Source organism: Meles meles, chromosome 14 (assembly GCF_922984935.1).
Source record: "Meles meles chromosome 14, mMelMel3.1 paternal haplotype, whole genome shotgun sequence".
In the NCBI taxonomy this organism is placed as follows: Eukaryota; Metazoa; Chordata; class Mammalia; order Carnivora; family Mustelidae; genus Meles; species Meles meles.
Window position 1 is genome coordinate 2,277,135 of NC_060079.1, and position 21,856 is coordinate 2,298,990.

General features: G+C 42.4%; 1 protein-coding gene across 1 annotated transcript in view; it reads left to right on the top strand.

The window, feature by feature from the left end:
* Positions 1–21,856, top strand: part of ATP12A (ATPase H+/K+ transporting non-gastric alpha2 subunit) — a 152,197-nt gene that overhangs the window by 102,543 nt on the left and 27,798 nt on the right. Inside the window, exon 7 of the mRNA XM_045978493.1 lies at positions 21,497–21,580. Coding sequence (XP_045834449.1) covers positions 21,497–21,580 — 84 coding nt within the window. The remainder of the gene's footprint in view (positions 1–21,496; positions 21,581–21,856) is intronic.

A 21,856-nucleotide genomic window follows, 5' to 3' on the forward strand; every position in this document is an offset into this window, starting at 1 on the left:
TTTTCAGTGTTCCAGAATTCATTGTTTATGCACCACACCCAGTGCTCCACACAATATGTGCCCTGCATAAGACCCACCATCAGGCTTACCCAACCCTCCACCCCCTTCCCTCCAAAACCCTCAGTTTGTTTCTCAGCATCCACAGTCTCTCATGGTTTGTCTCCCCCTCCAATTTCCCCCAACTCACTTCTCCTCTCCATCTTCCAATGTCCTCCATATTATTTCTTATGTTCTATAAGTAAGTGAAACCATATAATACTTGACTTTCTCTGCTTGACTTATTTCACTCAGCATAATCTCTTCCAGTCCTATCCATGTTGATACAAAAGTTGGGTATTGGGGCTCCTGGGTGGCTCAGTGGGTTAAAGCCTCTGCCTTCCACTCAGGTCATGGTCCCAGGGTCTTGGGATCGAGCCCCACATCGGGCTCTCTGCTCTCTGTCTCTGCCTGCCTCTCCACCTACTTGTGATCTCTCTCTCTGTCAAATAAATAAAAATCTTTAAAAATATATTTTAAAAAGTTGGGTATTCATCCTTTCTGATGGAGGCATAATACTCCATTGTATATATGGACCACATCTTCCTTATCCATTCATCCGTTGAAAGGCATCTTTGTTCTTTCCACAGTTTGGCGACTGTGGCCATTGCTGTAAGTCATAGCCCCGTTTTAGCCATTTGCAAAATTCCAAGTGTTTGCCATTTGAAAAAGTGCTACTAGAACACATTTATACAAATAATTTTTAAATGTTTGAATAAAAAACATTCTTACTATTTCTTTTGTAGATGCTGCAATTACACACTTCCTACTCATCACCTGGCACAGGTGAAAGGAAGAGTATCACCTGTACTTTCATGTGTGTATGTAGTACTAGGTCTCCCAAAGAACTCCTCTGTCAAGCTGGATCTAAGGAGGGGTTTTCAGGCTTGGAAGTTGGAAGAAAGGAAGCATTTTACATTATGCTAGTTTAGTTCTGCATATGGTAATGGTGTATTTACTACTGTTAGCTGTACTTGGACTAATAATCATTACCTTGTGACTTAGCTTGGATTTATAAACTCAGTGATCTTCCAGAGCAAGTTTTCTCTCCCAGCAAATGCCCCTCTGTTGGTTCACCACCCTCTCAGGGGTTTCCCAGGTATAATCTGAAATAAAACACTTATATATGGAGGGCAGAGAGAGACCAAAGAGAGAGGAGGCCATTCCAGGTCAGTAGTTGGTAGTTTGAACAAACAAAAGGAACTTCTATATGAGGTTTGTCTTGGGTGGCAGCAAGATGAGTAGATCCCTGCCTTTGTCTTCCAAATCTTATAAAGTTAATAAAGAGGCCCTAACTAGGTTTAGTCATGTATACCATGTACGTGTTCTCAATATCACACCACAATCTCAAAACTAGGTCCTTGGAGTGGCCTCTAGGAGTGGGAAAGGAAAGTGAAACCCACATTCCAAGGAGAGGGTTGGTGAGGAGCCTCTGAATGTCCAGGTCAATCTCAAAGGTCAACTGGCAGTTATGTCTTTTTGATGACTTTCCCCATAATTCCACTCCTCATGACTGGCTCTTTATAATTTCATACACACCCCTCTTTCACAACAGGCCCTGAGCAGTTAGCAAGGGGTTTCACTAGCATAGAGGTGGCCCCTTTGGTGGTTATCTGGCTGTACTGGAGGCAGACGCTGCACCAACAAAGGCATATGTAAGAAAAGTCACAGATTAAGATAATAATTCCAAAATCACTAATAACTTTCCGTAAGAGCCTATCAAACCACTGATTCATCGAGTCCCCTAAGCTAGGAGTCAAATCACTCAGGGAGTTTACTATGTCTTCATGAAATTTAACAAGCATGATACATTAGTATATTCATCAAAGTAGGAACACACAACATTCTGTTTGGATAATGACATAGGTGCCTCCTTATAAGGCAGTAATAAGGTCTAAAGCCATCCTATTTTGGAGGATAACTTTTCTCATCAGAAACATTTCAGTGTTCAGTAAAAACAGGCTTTGTTGGCTATCATTTAAATCTTGCTGGGTGGATTTAGTAAGGATTTCTTTTGTGCTATAACATCCTCCAGGCCAATGAAGGGAACAAAGATGGTGGCCAAATGATCAAACCAGTAGAAACAGAATGCCCCTACATGGCCTTGAGGAGAGGGAGGTTGGAAGGTTTAGAAACTTAACCTGGTGGTATATACTATGCATGTTGGCAAGAGGAGACAGCGTTGTTAGGCATGAGGAGATGGACTAGGAGAGGGATGTGCTAGACCAAGACCCCCATCCTCTTCCCTTTTAATGGTGTATGTTACATTCCAGGTACAGTGTCTTTTAATGGGTCCAGCTTGGAGCAGGATAATAGGATCCTAGTGGAAATTGAGTAGCTCTCCCTCACCAAGGAATACAAAGTAACTATCCCAGCAAGAGGTCCCACTGCAATTTCTGGTAGATAATTCCTTTCTCAGGCGTGATGGGGCTTGGTGTTCTCAACAGGATAGCTTTGATCCACAATGAGGGTTGGGACAATGACTGGTTCCCACAACTTCTTCATGGTACTGGATGTTTCATCAGGGGTCCCCAATCTAGCACATGGAGCAATAGGCCCTACTGGATGGTCATTCAAAAGTATTAAAACCTGGGACAATACTTTAGTCCATCAGCCAAGGTGGTTTTACTTGTTAACAATTTAATTTGCTGCTCTGATATTCTATTTCTTCTTTCTACCAACCCTGCTGCTTATAGGTTATAGGGAAGATGGAACCTCTATTCAATGTTATGTTCCTTTTCCCACTCTTGCATGTCATGACTTTTGAAATGTAACCCCTAATGACCATCTAGTCAAGGAGGATATCTATATGTGGTACTTAGCTTCTCAATCTTCAATGATGGCAGCCTGGTTTGCATAGCAGCAGTGGAAAGTTTGGAGTTAGGCCAGACATAGTGTCCACACAAACCAAGGCATATTTAGGACCTCACTAGAGGGAGGGAACCAACATAATCAATTTGCCAATTCTTCATTGGTTGGGAACTTCAGTGAATGGCCCCAGATTCCTTTGACATCTTCTTTGGGCATTGTTTAAAATACATAGGACATGCTGTTATAAGTAGAATTTAAGAAACAAAACAGAGGAACATAGGGGAAGGGAAGGAAAAATAAGAAAAAACAGAGAGGAAGGCAACCCATAAGAGACTCTAAGAAACAAACTGAGGGTTGCTAGAAGTTGGTGGGTGGGAGAATGGGGTAACTGGGTGATGGACATTAAGGAGGGCACTTGATGTAATGAGCACTGGGTGTTATATGCAACTGATGAATCGTGAAATTCTAACCCCTGAAACTAATAGTACAGTATACTTTTAACTAAATTGAATTTAAATTTTTTTTGTTTTATTATTTATTATATAAATTTATACAGATTTTTTTTATTATTTTCCATTTTATTTATTTTTTCAGCGTAACAGTATTCATTCTTTTTGCACAACACCCACTGCTCCATGCAAAACGTGCCCTCCCCATTACCCACCACCTGTTCCCCCAACCTCCCACCCCTGACCCTTCAAAACCCTCAGGTTGTTTTTCAGAGTCCATAGTCTCTTATGGTTCGCCTCCCCTCCCCAATGTCCATAGCCCGCTCCCCCTCTCCCAATCCCACCTCCCCCCAGCAACCCCCAGTTTGTTTTGTGAGATTAAGAGTCATTTATGGTTTGTCTCCCTCCCAATCCCATCTTGTTTCATTTATTCTTCTCCTATCCCCCTACCCCCCCATGTTGCTTCTCCATGTCCTCATATCAGGGAGATCATATGATAGTTGTCTTTCTCCGATTGACTTATTTCACTAAGCATGATACGCTCTAGTTCCATCCACGTCGTCGCAAATGGCAAGATTTCATTTCTTTTGATGGCTGCATAGTATTCCATTGTGTATATATACCACATCTTCTTGATCCATTCATCTGTTGATGGACATCTAGGTACTTTCCATAGTCTGGCTATTGTAGACATTGCTGCTATAAACATTCGGGTACACGTGCCCCTTCGGATCACTATGTTTGTATCTTTAGGGTAAATACCCAGTAGTGCAATTGCTGGGTCATAGGGTAGTTCTATTTTCAACATTTTGAGGAACCTCCATGCTGTTTTCCAGAGTGGTTGCACCAGCTTGCATTCCCACCAACAGTGGAGGAGGGTTCCCCTTTCTCCACATCCTCTCCAGCATCTGTCATTTCCTGACTTGTTAATTTTAGCCATTCTGACTGGTGTGAGGTGATATCTCATTGTGGTTTTGATTTGTATTTCCCTGATGGCGAGTGACGTGGAGCACTTTTTCATGTGTCTGTTGGCCATCTGGATGTCTTCTTTGCAGAAATGTCTGTTCATGTCCTCTGCCCATTTTTTTAAGAGGCCTAACTGGGTTCAGTCACATATAGTGCAGGTACTCTCAGCACTACATCCCATCTCAATGTTTTATCTTTGGAGCAGCCTCTGGGATCAGGAAAGGCAAATGAACCCACATTCCAAGGATGGGGGAGGGGATGAGGAGTCTCTGAGTGCCCAGGTTCATCTCATAGGTAAACCAGCAGCCACTTCTTTTGAATGAACTTCCCTACCACCCTCTGAGGGAGGTTAATGGGGCCTTAGTACCTTCTGAGTGCTAATAGCATGGCAACTCTCCAGGGATGAGAAGATCTTATTATAAAACATTTTTTTAACGTATTTGTCCTTATGACCATGTTGCAGAACTAAGACACCATGGCAGACATTTGGGGAACTGCAAAGAAGAAAAATAGAATCCTTAGGAAATGATCTTTCTGTGTTTCTCTTTCTCATACATTAATAATCATAACTGGATAATCTGATTCTCTGTGGCTAAGACCAAAGAAGCCAAGAAAACAAGAGTATTTAGGCAACTATTTGGATCTTTCCAGTTCCCAGACCTCTAGGTGATCCTGTGAACTGCAGACCTGATGTCTAAGGCTATTCAAATCCACCAGAAAGTTGCTATGTGCCTTATTTCCTTTTATTTTGTAGAAATAGTTTACATGCTGCATTTTAAAACAGACCTTATAACCAGCATGAGATTTAGCAGAAATAGCTTTATTATTCTGAATTCCTAGGAAAACTAAAAATTCAAATCACTTCATTACAGCCTCTCAAATATTTCACAACCAGAGCCTCTGCTCCATGATTCTTTTACCTGAAGGTGATTGTTCATTGTCTGCCTCCTCACTGCTACACAGACACCCCAAGGTTAGTAAAATGGCTTTGGAACAAACCACAAGGAAATCTGGTTGTAATAGTACTTATGAAAATGGAGCAGTTGATGGTAATATCCAGTCATGAGAACATCATAGATTTTTTTATACATACCCCCAACCTAAAAGGTGGTTGCTCATACAGGTTTCCTTTAGGTTACAGACAAATGACAGAAAACTGCCTTTGAGGGGCTCCTGGGTGGCTCAGTGGGTTAAAGCCTCTGCCTTTGGCTTAAGTCATGGTCTCAGGGTCCTGGGATGGAGCCCCCAATCAGGCTCTCTGCTCGGCAGGGAGCCTGCTTCCCCCCTCTCTCATACCTGCCTCTCTGCCTACTTGTGATCTCTGTCTGTCAAATAAATAAATAAAATCTTTTAAAAAGAAAGAAAAAGAAAACTGCCTTTGGCATCTCATTTCTTTTCTATGCTAGAAGTTGTCTGTGTGGTTTGCTTGGGTGTTAAGATTAAAGAGCTTGCACTAGGGGGAGGAGTCAAGATGGTGGAGAAGTAGCAGCCTGAGACTACATCAGGTAACAGGAGATCAGCTCGATAGCTTATCTAAACATTGCAAACACCTACAAATCCAACGGGAGAGCGAAGAGAAGAAGAACAGCAACTCTAGAAACAGAAAATCAACCACTTTCTGAAAGGTAGGACTGGCGGAGAAGTGAATCTAAAACGACGGGAAGATAGACCGCGGGGGAGGGGCCGGCTCCCGGCAAGTGGCGGAGGAACGGAGCACAAAATCAGGACTTTTAAAAGTCTGTTCCACTGAGGGACATTGCTCCAGAGGCTAAACCAGGGTGAAGCCCACGCGGGGCCAGCGTGGCCCCAGGCCCCGCAGGGTCACAGAAGAATCGGGGGTGTCGGAGTGTCGGAGAGCTCGCAGGTATTAGAACGGAGAAGCCGGCTGCAGAGACAGAGCCGAAGACTAAACTCTCAGCTCGGGGTTACCTTGAACTGGTCGCGGGCTGGGTGAGCTCGGAGCGCGGCTAGAGGCTGGGGATACGGGAGTGATTGGGTGCTGTCCTCTGGGGGCGCACTGAGGAGTGGGGCCCCAGGCTCTCGGCTCCTCTGGGCCGGAGACTAGGGGCCGCCATTTTCATTCCCGTCCTCCGGAACTCTACGGAAAGCGTTCAGGGAACAGAAGCTCCCAAAAGCGAACCCGAGCCGATTACTTCGTCCGGCCGCCGGTAAGGGCGGTGCAATCCCGCCTCGGGCAAAGACACTTGAGAGTCACTACAACAGGCCCCTCCCCCAGAAGATCAACAAAATATCCAGCCAGGACGAAGTTCATCTATCAAGGAGAAAGCAGATTCAATTCCTAAGACAGCAGAGCAATTCCAGAGGAGGAGAAAGCAAAGCACGGAACTCATGGCTTTCTCCCCATGATTCTTTAGTCCTGCAGCTACTTCAATTTTTTTTTCTTTTTTCAATTTTTTTTTCTTTTTTCAATTTTTTTTTCTTTTTTCTTTTTTCTTCTTCTGCTAACTTTTTTAAAACTATTACCCTTTTCTTTTTTAATGTTTTTTGACTAGTTCATCTAAATATATATATTTTTTCTTTCTTTTTTATATTTTTTTATTTGTTTATTTTTTAAATTTTTTTCTTTTTTTTTTTTTTCTTTTTTTTCCAGAACCTGTTTTTTATCCCCTTTCTCCCCCCCACAATTTGGGGTCTCTTCTGATTTGGTTACAGCGCATTTTTCCGGGGTCTTTGCCACCCTTTTAGTAGTATATTTGCTCCTTCATATCCTCCTATCTGGACAAAATGACAAGGCGGAAAAAATCACCACAAACAAAAGAACAAGAGACAGTACCGAAGGCTAGGGACCTAATCAACACAGACATTGGTAATATGTCAGATCAAGAGTTCAGAATGACGATTCTGAACATTCTAGCCGGGCTCAAAAAAGGCATGGAAGATATTAGAGAAACCCTCTCTGGAGATATTAAAGCCCTTTCTGGAGAAATTAAAGAACTAAAATCTAAGCAAGTTGAAATCAAAAAAGCTATTAATGAGGTGCAATCAAAAATGGAGGCTCTCACTGCTAGGATCAATGAGGCAGAAGAAAGAATTAGTGATATAGAAGACCAAATGACAGAGAATAAGGAAGCCGAGCAAAAGAGGGACAAACAGCTACTGGACCATGAGGGGAGAATTCGAGAGATAAGTGACACCATAAGACGAAACAACATTAGAATAATTGGGATTCCAGAAGAAGAAGAAACAGAGAGGGGAGCAGAAGGTCTATTGGAGAGAATCATTGGAGAGAATTTCCCTAATATGGCAAAGGGAACAAGCATCAAAATCCAGGAGATGCAGAGAACCCCTCTCAAAGTCAACAAGAATAGGTCCACACCCCGTCACCTAATAGTAAAATTTACAAGTCTTAGTGACAAAGAGAAAATCCTGAAAGCAGCCCGAGAAAAGAAGTCTGTAACATACAATGGTAAAAATATTTGATTGGCGGCAGACTTATCCACAGAGACCTGGCAGGCCAGAAAGAGCTGGCATGATATATTCAGAGCACTCAACGAGAAAAACATGCAGCCAAGAATACTCTATCCAGCTAGGCTATCATTGAAAATAGAAGGAGAGATCAAAAGCTTCCAGGACAAACAAAAACTGAAAGAATTTGCAAACACCAAACCAGCTCTACAGGAAATATTGAAAGGGGTCCTCTAAGCAAAGAGAGAGCCTAAAAGTAGTAGATCAGAAAGGTACAGAGACAATATACAGTAACAGTCACCTTACAGGCTACTAATGGCACTAAATTCATATCTCTCAATAGTTACCCTGAATGTTAATGGGCTAAATGCCCCAATCAAAAGACACAGGGTATCAGAATGGATAAAAAAACAAAACCCATCAGTATGTTGCCTACAAGAAACTCATTTTAGACGCGAAGACACCCCCAGATTGAAAGTGAGGGGGTGGAAAACAATTTACCATGCTAATGGGCATCAGAAGAAAGCTGGGGTGGCAATCCTTATATCAGATCAATTAGATTTTAAGCCAAAGACTATAATAAGAGATGAGGAAGGACACTATATCCTACTCAAAGGGTCTGTCCAACAAGAAGATCTAACAATTTTAAATATCTATGCCCCTAACGTGGGAGCAGCCAACTATATCAACCAATTAATAACAAAATCAAAGAAACACATCAATAATAATACAATAATAGTAGGGGACTTGAACACTCCCCTCACTGAAATGGACAGATCATCCAAGCAAAAGATCAACAAGAAAATAAAGGCCTTAAATGACATACTGGACCAGATGGACATCACACATATATTCAGAACATTTCATCCCAAAGCAACAGAATACACATTCTTCTCTAGTGCACATGGAACCTTCTCCAGAATAGAGCACATCCTGGGTCACAAATCAGGTCCCAACTGGTATCAAAAGATTAGGATTATTCCCTGCATATTTTCAGACCACAATGCTCTGAAGCTAGAACTCAATCACAAGAGGAAAGCTGGAAAGAACCCAAATACATGGAGACTAAACAGCATCCTTCTAAAGAATGAATGGGTTAACCAGGAAATTAAAGAAGAATTGAAAAAATTCATGGAAACAAATGATAATGAAAACACAACAGTTCAAAATCTGTGGGACACAGCAAAGGCAGTCCTGAGAGGAAAATATATAGCGGTACAAGCCTTTCTCAAGAAACAAGAAAGGTCTCAAGTACACAACCTAACCCTACGCGTAAAGGAGCTGGAGAAAGAACAAGAAAGAAACCCTAAACCCAGCAGGAGAAGAGAAATCATAAAGATCAAAGCAGAAATCAATGAAATAGAAACCAAAAAAAAACAATAGAAAAAATCAATGAAACTAGGAGCTGGTTCTTTGAAAGAATCAATAGGATTGATAAACCCCTGGCCAGACTCATCAAAAAGAAAAGAGAAAGGACCCAAATCAATAAAATCATGAATAAAAGAGGAGAGATCACAACTAACACCAAAGAAATACAGACAATTATAAGAACATACTATGAGCAACTCTACGCCAACAAATTGGACAATCTGGAAGAAATGGATGCATTCCTAGAGACATATAAACTACCCAACTGAACCAGGAAGAAATAGAAAACCTGAACAGGCCCATAACCAGTAAGGAGATTGAAACAGTCATCAAAAATCTCCAAACCAACAAAAGCACAGGGCCAGACGGCTTCCCAGGGGAATTCTACCAAACATTTAAAGAAGAACTAATTCCTATTCTCCTGAAACTGTTCCAAAAAATAGAAATGGAAGGAAAACTTCCAAACTCATTTTATGAGGCCAGCATCACCTTGATCCCAAAACCAGACAAAGATCCCACCAAAAAAGAGAACTACAGACCAATATCCTTGATGAACACAGACGCAAAAATTCTCGCCAAAATACTAGCCAATAGGATTCAACAGTACATTAAAAGGATTATTCACCACGATCAAGTGGGATTTATTCCAGGGCTGCAGGGTTGGTTCAACATCCGCAAATCAATCAATGTGATAGAACACATTAATAAAAGAAAGAACAAGAACCATATGATACTCTCAATAGATGCTGAAAAAGCATTTGACAAAGTACAGCATCCCTTCCTGATCAAAACTCTTCAAAGTGTAGGGATAGAGGGCACATACCTCAATATTATCAAAGCCATCTATGAAAAACCCACCGCAAATATCATTCTCAATGGAGAAAAACTGAAAGCTTTTCCGTTAAGGTCAGGAACACGGCAGGGATGTCCATTATCACCACTGCTATTCAACATAGTATTAGAAGTCCTAGCCTCAGCAATCAGTCAACAAAAAGAAATTAAAGGCATCCAAATTGGTAAAGAAGAAGTCAAACTATCACTCTTCGCAGATGATATGATACTATATGTGGAAAACCCAAAAGACTCCACTCCAAAACTGCTAGAACTTGTACAGGAATTCAGTAAAGTGTCAGGATATAAAATCAATGCACAGAAATCAGTTGCATTTCTGTACACCAACAACAAGACTGAAGAAAGAGAAATTAAGGAGTCAATCCCATTTACAATTGCACCCAAAACTATAAGATACCTAGGAATAAACCTAACCAAAGAGACTAAGAATCTATACACAGAAAATTATAAAGTACTCATGAAAGAAATTGAGGAAGACACAAAGAAATGGAAAAATGTTCCATGCTCCTGGATTGGAAGAATAAATATTGTGAAAATGTCTATGCTACCTAAAGCAATCTACACATTTAATGCAATCCCTATCAAAATACCATCCATTTTTTTCAAAGAAATGGAACAAATAATCCTAAAATTTATATGGAACCAGAAAAGACCTCGAATAGCCAAAGGAATATTGAAGAACAAAGCCAAAGTTGGTGGCATCACAATTCCGGACTTCAAGCTCTATGACAAAGCTGTCATCATCAAGACAGCATGGTACTGGCACAAAAACAGACACATAGATCAGTGGAACAGAATAGAGAGCCCAGAAATCGACCCTCAACTCTATGGTCAACTAATCTTCGACAAAGCAGGAAAGAATGTCCAATGGAAAAAAGACAGCCTCTTCAATAAATGGTGCTGGGAAAATTGGACAGCCACATGCAGAAAAATGAAATTGGACCACTTTCTTACACCACACATGAAAATAGACTCAAAATGGATGAAGGACCTCAGTGTGAGAAAGGAATCCATCAAAATCCTTGAGGAGAATGCAGGCAGCAACCTCTTCGACCTCAGCCATAGCAACATCTTCCTAGGAACAACGGCAAAGGCAAGGGAAGCCAGGGCAAAAATGAACTATTGGGATTTCATCAAGATCAAAAGCTTTTGCACAGCAAAGGAAACAGTTCACTAAACCAAAAGACAACTGACAGAATGGGAGAAGATATTTGCAAACGACATATCAGATAAAGGGCTAGTGTCCAAAATCTATAAGGAACTTAGCAAACTCAACACCCAAAGAACAAACAATCCAATCAAGAAATGGGCAGAGGACATGAACAGACATTTCTGCAAAGAAGACATCCAGATGGCCAACAGACACATGAAAAAGTGCTCCACGTCACTCGGCATCAGGGAAATACAAATCAAAACCACAATGAGATATCACCTCACACCAGTCAGAATGGCTAAAATTAACAAGTCAGGAAATGACAGATGCTGGAGAGGATGTGGAGAAAGGGGAACCCTCCTCCACTGTTGGTGGGAATGCAAGCTGGTGCAACCACTCTGGAAAACAGCATGGAGGGTCCTCAAAATGTTGAAAATAGAACTACCCTATGACCCAGCAATTGCACTACTGGGTATTTACCCTAAAGATACAAACATAGTGATCCGAAGGGGCACGTGTACCCGAATGTTTATAGCAGCAATGTCTACAATAGCCAGACTATGGAAAGTACCTAGATGTCCATCAACAGATGAATGGATCAAGAAGATGTGGTATATATACACAATGGAATACTATGCAGCCATCAAAAGAAATGAAATCTTGCCATTTGCGACGACGTGGATGGAACTAGAGCGTATCATGCTTAGTGAAATAAGTCAATCGGAGAAAGACAACTATCATATGATCTCCCTGATATGAGGACATGGAGAAGCAACATGGGGGGGTAGGGGGATAGGAGAAGAATAAATGAAACAAGATGGGATTGGGAGGGAGACAAACCATAAATGACTCTTAATCTCACAAAACAAACTGGGGGTTGCTGGGGGGAGGTGGGATTGGGAGAGGGGGAGCGGGCTATGGACATTGGGGAGGCGAGGCGAACCATAAGAGACTATGGACTCTGAAAAACAACCTGAGGGTTTTGAAGGGTCAGGGGTGGGAGGTTGGGGCAACCTGAGGGTTTTGAAGGGTCAGGGGTGGGAGGTTGGGGGAACAGGTGGTGGGTAATGGGGAGGGCACTTTTTGCATGGAGCACTGGGTGTTGTGCAAAAAGAATGAATACTGTTACGCTGAAAAAATAAATAAAATGGAAAAAAAAAAAGAGCTTGCACTAGCTTGTATTAGCTCAGGATTCTCCAGAGATAGAGAACCCATAGGATGTTTAAATATAGAGAGATTTATTTTAATGAATTAGCTCACAGGCGAGGATGCAGAGAAAGGGGAACCCTCCTACACTGTTGGTGGAAATGCAAGCTGGTGCAACCACTCTGGAAAACAGCATGGAGGTTCTTCAAAATGTTGAAAATAGAACTACCCTATGACCCAGCAATTGCACTACTGGGTATTTACCCTAAAGATACAAATGTAGTGATCCAAAGGGGCACGTGCACCTGAATGTTTATAGCAGCAATGTCTACAATAGCCAAACTATGGAAAGAACCTAGATGTCCATCAACACTTGAATGGATAAAGAAGATGTGGTATATATACACAATGGAATACTATGCAGCCATCAAAAGAAATGAAATCTTGCCATTTGCGACGACGTGGATGGAACTAGAGGGTATCATGCTTAGCGAAATAAGTCAATCGGAGAAAGACAACTATCATATGATCTCCCTGATATGAGGAAGTGGAGATGCAACATGGGGGGGTTAAGGGGGTAGGAGAAGAATAAATGAAACAAGATGGGATTGGGAGGGAGACAAACCATAAATGACTCTTAATCTCACAAAATTGAGAGTTGCTGGGGGAAGGGGGGTTTGGAGAGGCGGGTGGGGTTATGGACATTGGGGAGGGTATGTGCTATGGTGAGTGCTGTGAAGTGTGTAAACCTGGCGATTCACAGACCTGTACCCCTGGGGATAAAAATACATTATATGTTTATTTAAAAAATTAAAAATAAAAGATAAGGGAAAAAAAAGAATTAGCTCACAAAGTTGTCAGTGTTGGCAAGTCCAAAATCTACAAAGCAGGCCAGCAGGCTAGAGACCCAAGGAAGACTTGATACTATAGCATGAGTCCAAAGAAGTCTGGAGGCAGAATTTCCTTGTCCTTGGGAAACCTCAGTCTGTTTGCTTTTAAGTCCTTCAACTGATTGGGTGAGGCTCATCTGCATTATGGAAGATAATCTATTTTACTCAAAGTCTATTGATTTAACTGTTAATCTCATCAAAAAAAAAATGCTTTCACAGAAACATCTAGACTGGTGTTTGACCAAAAACTGGCTAGCATGGCCTATCCAAGTTGACACATAGAGTCAACCATCAAAGACCTTTAGTCAGAATATTCTAAGAGCTCAAAGGTTGCATCAGAAGTAAGATGGAGTGATTGAACTGAGACCAGCTTTTTTTTTTTTTTTTTTTTTTTTGCTTCTGTGTGGCATGTCTTTCATTGCTTGCTAAAGTGGAGCTGAGGAATGCCCCTGGCAGAAGGTCTGGTTCACAATCCATGTCAGGCCCAGCTCCTTGAGAAAACAGAGGCTCCAGGACACAGCCCAGGATCTGACTACTCTAAACCCAACCCCAGCTCATCTTTCCTGGCCACATAGGGAGGGAAAGAAGTAGAAGAAAGGTGCTTCTAAGAGGTCACCTAGGTGCTGATAAGCTTCCATAGGCATTCTGAGAAGAGGTAGTCGGTATTAGAGATTCAAAGAGCCTATAATCTCCTAGACTAGTAGGATTTCCAGTCACTTGCTCACCACAGAAGCAATGCTATTCTTACTGCAGATGAGCCTTCTCTTACACACTCTTGATGATGGCATCAAGACCGAGTAACTCCTCACAGAGGAGTGGAGAACAATGGACAAAGCCTAGCATTTGCTGAACTGAACTAGAAAAATTTCCTGAAGAGATCACAGGTACTTGGGTCCCAGACTGGGTCTCTTGGAGTTAGAAACTGGCATTATGATGTAAACTGTGTTCTGTCAGCCCTCATTCCTCTCTGTTAATTCAGAACCCTGGAACCTACAGGCTTGGGATACAGGGAGAGGTCAAGTCACCCTCCTTCCCTACCTCTCCTCTAGCCCTGTCACACTCCACTGCTAACTCCCCATCCACCAGGCACCAAGGATCATCACCACTTCCTGCAAGTTCCTGCTGAACTTCAGTTTTTATGAAGCCTGGCCACTGTGAATACACAGAACTTATAGGTGTCAAACCCCAGAGTTTCAGAGGTGTGGGGAACAGACATCTGAGCTTTTGCTCTAGTCCTCTCTCCTCCTTTGTCCAGAGGTACATTCATGAGCTAGGTGGAGAGACAAATTAGAATGACAAAACATTGTACTGTCCTACCAGTGACTAAGGTTTTCCTACTGTACCAACCTTTGCATACCTTGCTCTTTCTTCCGTGTAAGGAGAAGCCTCCACCCAACCTCCTTCCTTTTGGCCTGCCCCACCAGTTAACCAGACATGCCTAGGCAGGTCCTACTGTTGGACACAATTTAGGCTCAATCTAAAAAGCCCTGTCACACTCCCAATGTGTTCATCAGTTACATTTAAAAATACAGAAATAATTAGAAATGTGGTTACTTTGAGGTCATCGCAATTCAATACATTATTTGTAGAATGAGTCTACATCCGTGTTCATGAAAAGCTCTACTTGGATGTCAATATTCACCCATTACTGGAAGCCAGCACATGGCTGGGACACTCATGGCTGTTGGTGAATGTACACTTATAGTATAACTGGCCTGTGCTTACTCATCCACAATCCCACATCCCCTTCTTTCTGGAAACAAGAGTGACCCTTTGTTAACGGGTGGCTATGAGACATTTGCCCTTTAGCCTACAGATCTGAGCCACAGTAGCAAGGCACCCATTTTAATTAAATGCAATAAAACTGCCATGTAAGTACTTATAAAGGCAAGGTTCTTAGACCATAAAGTGTTAGAGTCAGAAGGGATCTTAATGAACATCTAATTCAGGGCCCTTGACCTTGATTGCACAGGAGATGCACCTGGGGACACAGCTCACACTAGACCACTGAAGTCACTCTCTGGAGGTCCAGGCATGGATATGAGCAGGAAGGCCAGTGATCTGGTCCAATAGTTCTCAAGCCCACTTGTTCATTAAGTCTTGAGAAATTGAACATGATGCTTCCAAGTCCTATCCAGCCCTAGGAGTAGGGAAACATTCATCATTTGTTTTTTCTTATAATCTTTTTTCCTTTTTTTTTTTAAAGATTTTATTTATTTATTTATTTGACAAAGAGCGCACAAGGGGCAGGGGAGCAGTAGGTAGAGGGAGAGGAAAAAGCAGGCTTCCCACCAAGCGGGAAACCTGATGTGAGGCTCGATCCCAAGACCCTGGGATCATAACCTGAGCCAAAGGTAGACATTTAACCAACTGAGCCACCCAGGCACCCCTGTTTTTTCATATAGTCTTGTAGTTTGCTGTTTCTTTGCACTAATTATCATTGGAGTTTTTTATTGTTATTGTTACTTCTTTTCTTTTACTGGTAGTTTTTTTCCTGGTTTGTTTGGGGTTTGTGTTTTACCCAAATCGTCCTTTGCTCAGTCAGAAATTTGGCACACAGTTGCAAAGCCTGCGGGGATTCTAGAAATTCTTGGTGCCTGAGCATTGCCAGGTGGCCCTGAGCTTCATCCAGGTAGCCTGAGCCCAGTGTGTTGTTTTGGAATGTGCTCCCCCTGTTGGTCACCTTTAAAAGTGAAAATTAGTTTTGAGAACGCACTGAATTCCTGTAGTGCTCTTCTCAGACCCAAGAATGTGACTTCTGCATGGTTGTAAGAATTTTCTGGCTGAAAAGATACCTGATTTAAAAAGAAAAAAGAAACTTACTGCCACACTCATTCAAATTGCCTTAAAGCAAATCTGGTTCAGGTGGGCTCTTGGGAGGGACTGGCAAAAAGAGAAAATCTGAATCTGTTATTATTTTCATGTTTGCCCTCGTGATAAGACCAGTAGAGCCTAAGCCAGTGTTCCAAAATGTGCCAGCTGACAAGCAATAAAGGATTGATCCCCAGTGCATCTACAAGGAATAGGATTGCCAGAGTTGTAAATAACAATAGCCAGTTAAATTTGCATTTCAGCTAAACGAAAGCACGTATGTCCTATGCAATATTTAAGACATGCAAAAAATGATTTGTTGCTTACCTGAAATGGAACTCTAATGGGAGCCTTGTGTTTTATCTGGCAACTCTAAGCAGGAAGGAAAAGTGAGATGAGGAGAAACATCAGTCCAGAGTCAAAGAAATCTCTTCGATGGATACTGCCCAAATGTAGTAGTGGCTGAACCTTGGGACAGTTGAACCATTAGACCAGACCTACCAAGACCCCTTTTAAATAATTTTCTCTCCCTAGAGCTGGTGACAGTTAGGCCCTGCACCATTGCATCTGTCAATTAACAAAATGCAGTTTGTCCTGTTTTTCTGACTCTGCCTGTTTCTCAGGCTATCGTCATGTTGGTCTCATGTTAATTAACACATATTGCATTTCAGCAGCCAGTAGATTTATTTCCTAAGGGGATACTTTGGCAGCCACAGTAAGATGGCCTATAAATATACTAAGTATTTTCTCTTGCCTTTCTTGCTTCTGGTCTCCCCCAGTATCCAGATGCACTTTACAGAACAGAGCTGACCCTTTGTTGTCTCCCTGGAGTGATGGCAGACAAACTTCAGAACTTCCACTACCATCTCACCTCTTAGCAGAACTTCCCAGTAGAATTCGCAGGCAATCATCTGCCAGTTTTCTCCTAATTGTCCCTTGAAAGCAGTTTCTTATTCCTTTACTCACTTCATTTCCCATCATTTACATGCAAGATGCCTAAAGTCTCAAGCCCTGCTTTGGACTCTTCATTGGGTTGTGGCATGGTCCGCTCTTGTGCACCTTTCTGGGTCAGCAAGAGCTAAGTTGGCCTTGCTGTAAATGAGACCAGGGATTCAGGCTGTGTTCCTTTTTTTTTTCCCCCTGCTTTGTTTCTTCAGTAAATTTTTGTTATTTTGATATGCTGATCCCAGAACAGATATGAGCATAGAGCCAGACATGCTGACTTAAGACGTTGGGTTATCACAGAATTATATAAAGTACATCAAAGAGAAAGAGAGAGACAATCAAGTAAGAAAGTGATTATTATCTGTGCCTGGCTTATAGAGGACATGGACTCCACAAATAATTTTATGGTCATTTTCATGTACCCCAACACCAAACCTGTCACCTCACAAGGGACATATCAGACCTGAAAGCTGGGGGAGAGGAAAATAGCCGTGTTGACTTCACTGAAAAAACGGTCAACCTGTACTTTTTCTTTCTTTCTTTTTTTTTTTTTTTACAAACTTAGATCATCATAAAGAATGAAGCAGCTCATCATTATTACTAAATTGAAGCTGATCTCTGTGGATAAGACAGACTATGTCTCCTATGATGTCCTTTAATTCCATAGCTCCTCTTCCCCAGCTCTTTGAACAGCTCAGTTCACCCTGAAAACACAGGATAAATATAAATTTATTGGGGGATGGAGAGGGGAGAGTCCTATAAGCTTCCCTAATGTAGATTGTGTGATGACCATTTGCTCTCTCCCTGATTTCATTCCAAAGACTCTTGATAGAACAAATAAATTCTGCCTAAAATAACAGTTGCTTAGAGACTAGACGTGCTTAGGGTGTCAGGGTGCTAAAGCACATTTGCTAAAAGCAGCTTGACACCTTGTTTAGAACCTGCTCACTGACAGGGACCTAGAATAAAGAGAAAAAGGTTCAAGACTCATGCTGAGACAGTTGCAAACCCAGGAACTTCAGAGTCAGAAGGGCTCCCAGTTTTTGCTCTAAAACTGCTCATCTTTCCCAAAATATTGTTTCCATTAGATTACTCTCATCCTCAAGGGCTCCCTAAGGCATATTGATGAAATCCAACCCCTACAGAGTCCTACTTTGACAGCTGGACCTTCTGCTACTCCCTGAAAGAACCTGTCTGCTCCAGCTACCAGGCTCCTTTCTCTCCCTGGAATGCTGCCATTTTCATTCCCATCCCTTTGGTCATTGCAGGGGCCATTACCTTCCTCTTTCCTTCTCTCCTCATTCATCTCCCTACACCTCCCTAGTTGTCTCAGGTTACACAGCCTTCAAAATCCACTTGTATTTGTCCCTCTTCAAGAATCACCCATTGTTCACTATCTAGAGCTCACATCTTCCTTGGCTCCTCTGGAATTCTGGTGTTTGCCCACTGACTCAGTGCTGGACCAGGTATAGCTTTTTTTTTTTTTTTTTTTTTTTTTAAGATCTTATTTATTTATTTGTCAGGGAGAGAGAGGGCACAAGCAGGGGGGAGTGGCAGGCAGAGTGAAAAGCAGGCTCCCCACTGAGCAGGGAACCCGCTGTTGGACTCGATCCCAGCACCCTGGGATTGTGACCTGAGCTGAAGGCAGATGCTTAACTGACTGAGCCACCCAGGTGTCCCCTCAGGTATAGCATTGGACATGTCTTTATTTTTTTTTTAAAGATTTTATTTATTCATTTGACAGACAGAGATCACAGGTAGGCAGAGAGGCAGGCAGAGAGAGAGGAGGAAGCAGGCTCCCCGCTGAGCAGAGAGCCGATGCAGGGCTGGATCCCAGGACCCTGGGATCATGACCCAAGCTGAAGGCAGAGGCTTTAACCCACTGAGCCACCCAGGCACCCTTGGACATGTCTTTATATTAATTTTCTAATCCAGAGTGATGTATCTTACGTCCTCAACCAAATCGAAAGCTCTTTCAGGGGAGGGACCTACTATGGCCTTACACATTTTTCACAGGCCTCAGTAAATATTTCAGAATAAATAAATTTTGGAGTATCTGCTTTTGTCTCTCTAACTCTGAAGAATTTGGAAGCTGGTGACCAAGAGAGTACCATCTCACTCATGAGAAGAGGCAAATTTCTGCAAAGTTAACTGAGCATATTTGTATGAATAATATCCTTCATGTCAAATGTGTTATATGTCATATATATTACACATATATATGGTAAAACTTCCATGATAAAGATGAAGGTGATTCAAATGGGGAAAATCTGTTTCACCCTAAGATTCAAAAAAAATTAAGAACTTCAGAATGCAGTTAATTTTTTTTCAATCACCTATTAAAAGGAAAATAGTATTTTATTTTTTTAATTTTAAAGATTTTATTTATTTGACAGACAGAGGTCACAAGTAGGCAGAGAGGCAGGCAAAGAGAGAGAGAGGAGGAAGCAGGCTCCCTGCTGAGCAGAGAGCCCGATGTGGGGCTCAGTCCCAGGACCCTGAGATCATGACCTGAGCTGAAGGCAGAGGCTTTAACCCACTGAACCACCCAGGCACCCCGGAAAATAGTAATTTTTTGAGAAAGGATCTTAGTACCCAAAAATAAGTCAGAGAGAATAAGCATTGTAGTAACCTAACATTTTGGGGAGCTATATTCAGAAGGGAAGAAAACATCCCTGTGGCAGGGCCACACCTAAGCCCCATGCAGGCCTTTTATCTACTTCTGGAATCACCCCTATCCACTCTGGTCATGGTCTTTAACAGCTTCAGGCAGGACTATTATCATGGTATTGGTGCTTATTTCTGAAAGCAGGTTTCCCTTCTGCAGGTTGTTCATATGACCATTTCAGGGTTTCTTGTACATGACGAAATGAGGAAACAGCTTAGCGGTGTGCTTGGCTGAAGTTTTGTTTTGTTTTTGTTTTTGCATCGTGACTCCAATCCAGGCGCCCTTGTCTGTGGAGAAATGCAGCCTAGTCATAGCCTGGCATGATGAGGGAACACAGGTGTGTGGGGACTGCCCATGTGCGTGGGCCAGGAATCCAGGAGGAAGAAGACAGTGGGCAGCAGTAGCACCGGCTGATCCAGATGTAAGGCAGGAAGTGAACCTTCCTCTTCCTATTAGCGCCTGGATCCCCTTCTGCTGAATCTTCACGCTCACACTTGGGCCAGCTGGTGGACGTCCCTTTATCCAGGACTCTACAGCAGGAGGGGCACTTCAGGGCAGCAAGAATGATCCCTAACTCTACCACTCTTTCTCTCTCCCACCTCTCACAGAAAGTAGAAAGGGATAGGGAAAAAGATCTGAAAAATTAATTCTTTTTTTTTTTTTTAGATTTATTTATTTGACAGATAGAGATTACAAGTAGGCAGAGAGAGAGAGAGGAGGAAGCAGGCTCCCCGCTAAGCAGAGAGCCCGATGCGGGGCTTGATCCCAGGACCCTGGGATCATGACCTGAGCTGAAGGCAGAGGCTTTAACCCGCTGAGCCACCCAGGCGCCCCTGAAAAATTAATTCTAAGAAATAAAAATCTTGCCATCTCCTACATCTTTCCTTTAAACTTTTAAAACACTTAGAGCCTATACCATTTAGTGCTAAATTCTTTTCTCGCTTGGGTGATTTACTATTGTCTACTCATTAAATCTCCCTCTCCAACTCAAGTGTAGCTTTCTTGAGGGCAGAGAATGACACAATTTTAGTACTATTTCCCACCACCACCACCCATGTCTAGTACAGTTTCACATATATTGTGTGCATTTAATTGATTAAATGAGCTAGGAGTAGTTACATATATTATAACAACCTGTCACAAATATGTAATATTTACCAACGAGAACAGTCTTAGATGAGATTCTTGGCATGGATAGGCTCTTTTTGAAAGAGAGGAAAACCCTGCTTTAAGCAGAAGCTGCTACTCGAGCATTTGGGCTGAGACAGCGTCCCAAGTCATACCCTGGCCTTTATAGCCAGTTCAAGAGAGTCACAGAACTGGGAAAAATTCAGGGTACATTGCCCAGAACAGGACGGGTGATAGCTCCTGGGGCCAAAAAGAGGTGAGTGAGTCTGTTTCCAAGCGGAAATTCAGTCCATAGTTCTATCAGTTGAGGACTATTCCAGGTACCTGCCTCACAGATACCTAGAGGATGTTCTCCTCAAGAAATATTGGGATGTCTGGACTCTGGGGCAAGATGACCAGCAATAGCAAAGCAGTAACTGGAGTTAGGGTGGGTGTGTGTAGAGTGGCCCCATTTGTCCTCTGTGGTAGAAATCACAGTCCAGGAGACCTGATGGCATCAGAAGCTGCCATGTGGACCACAGCAGTAGTGGCCAAAGCTGGCCCCCGGCAGGAATCAGGAGCTCTGCAGGACCACAGAGGTGCTAGAGTATCTGACAATGTCACTTTTGTCCAATTTGGTAGTAAATAACACTTCTCCAAACTTGACACGGACAAGACTAAACAGCAATCCTTTCTAGGAGGAGTTGTTAGGCTCTGCTGATTTTCAAATCTGCTGTCATCTCTCCATTAGCCCATCCCTCTCCCTATTCCCCTAATTAAGTGTGAATCTGAGTTTGCTTTTGAAGCTTGAACTCCACATGAGTTCTCTAAGCCATCCTGCTTTTCTATTCTCTCTCTGTCCTAAAAGGTTGAGCAGGAGCTGGAAGAGGGGAAGGTGAGCAAGCAACCACTTGTACCTGCAAAATCCCTTCTCTTGGATTTCCAGCAGATGGTGGGAACATCAGTTGCATACAAATTTTCTTTCTCCTTAGCCCTGTCTTAGAATTTTTCCTTTGAAGAGCATTCTCCAGGAGAGAAGAAAAGGGGGAGAACACAACCCAGACTTAGCCAGGGCTCCGTTGTTGCTTGAGTTTGAACTAGAATTTAACGTGCCCTCCAACTCCAGAGAACCTGTGATCTGTATCTGCAAAACAGATGTCACTCGGAATTTTCCTGTCCCTTATCATTTATATGTTTTTTTTAAAGATTTTATTTATTTATTTGACAG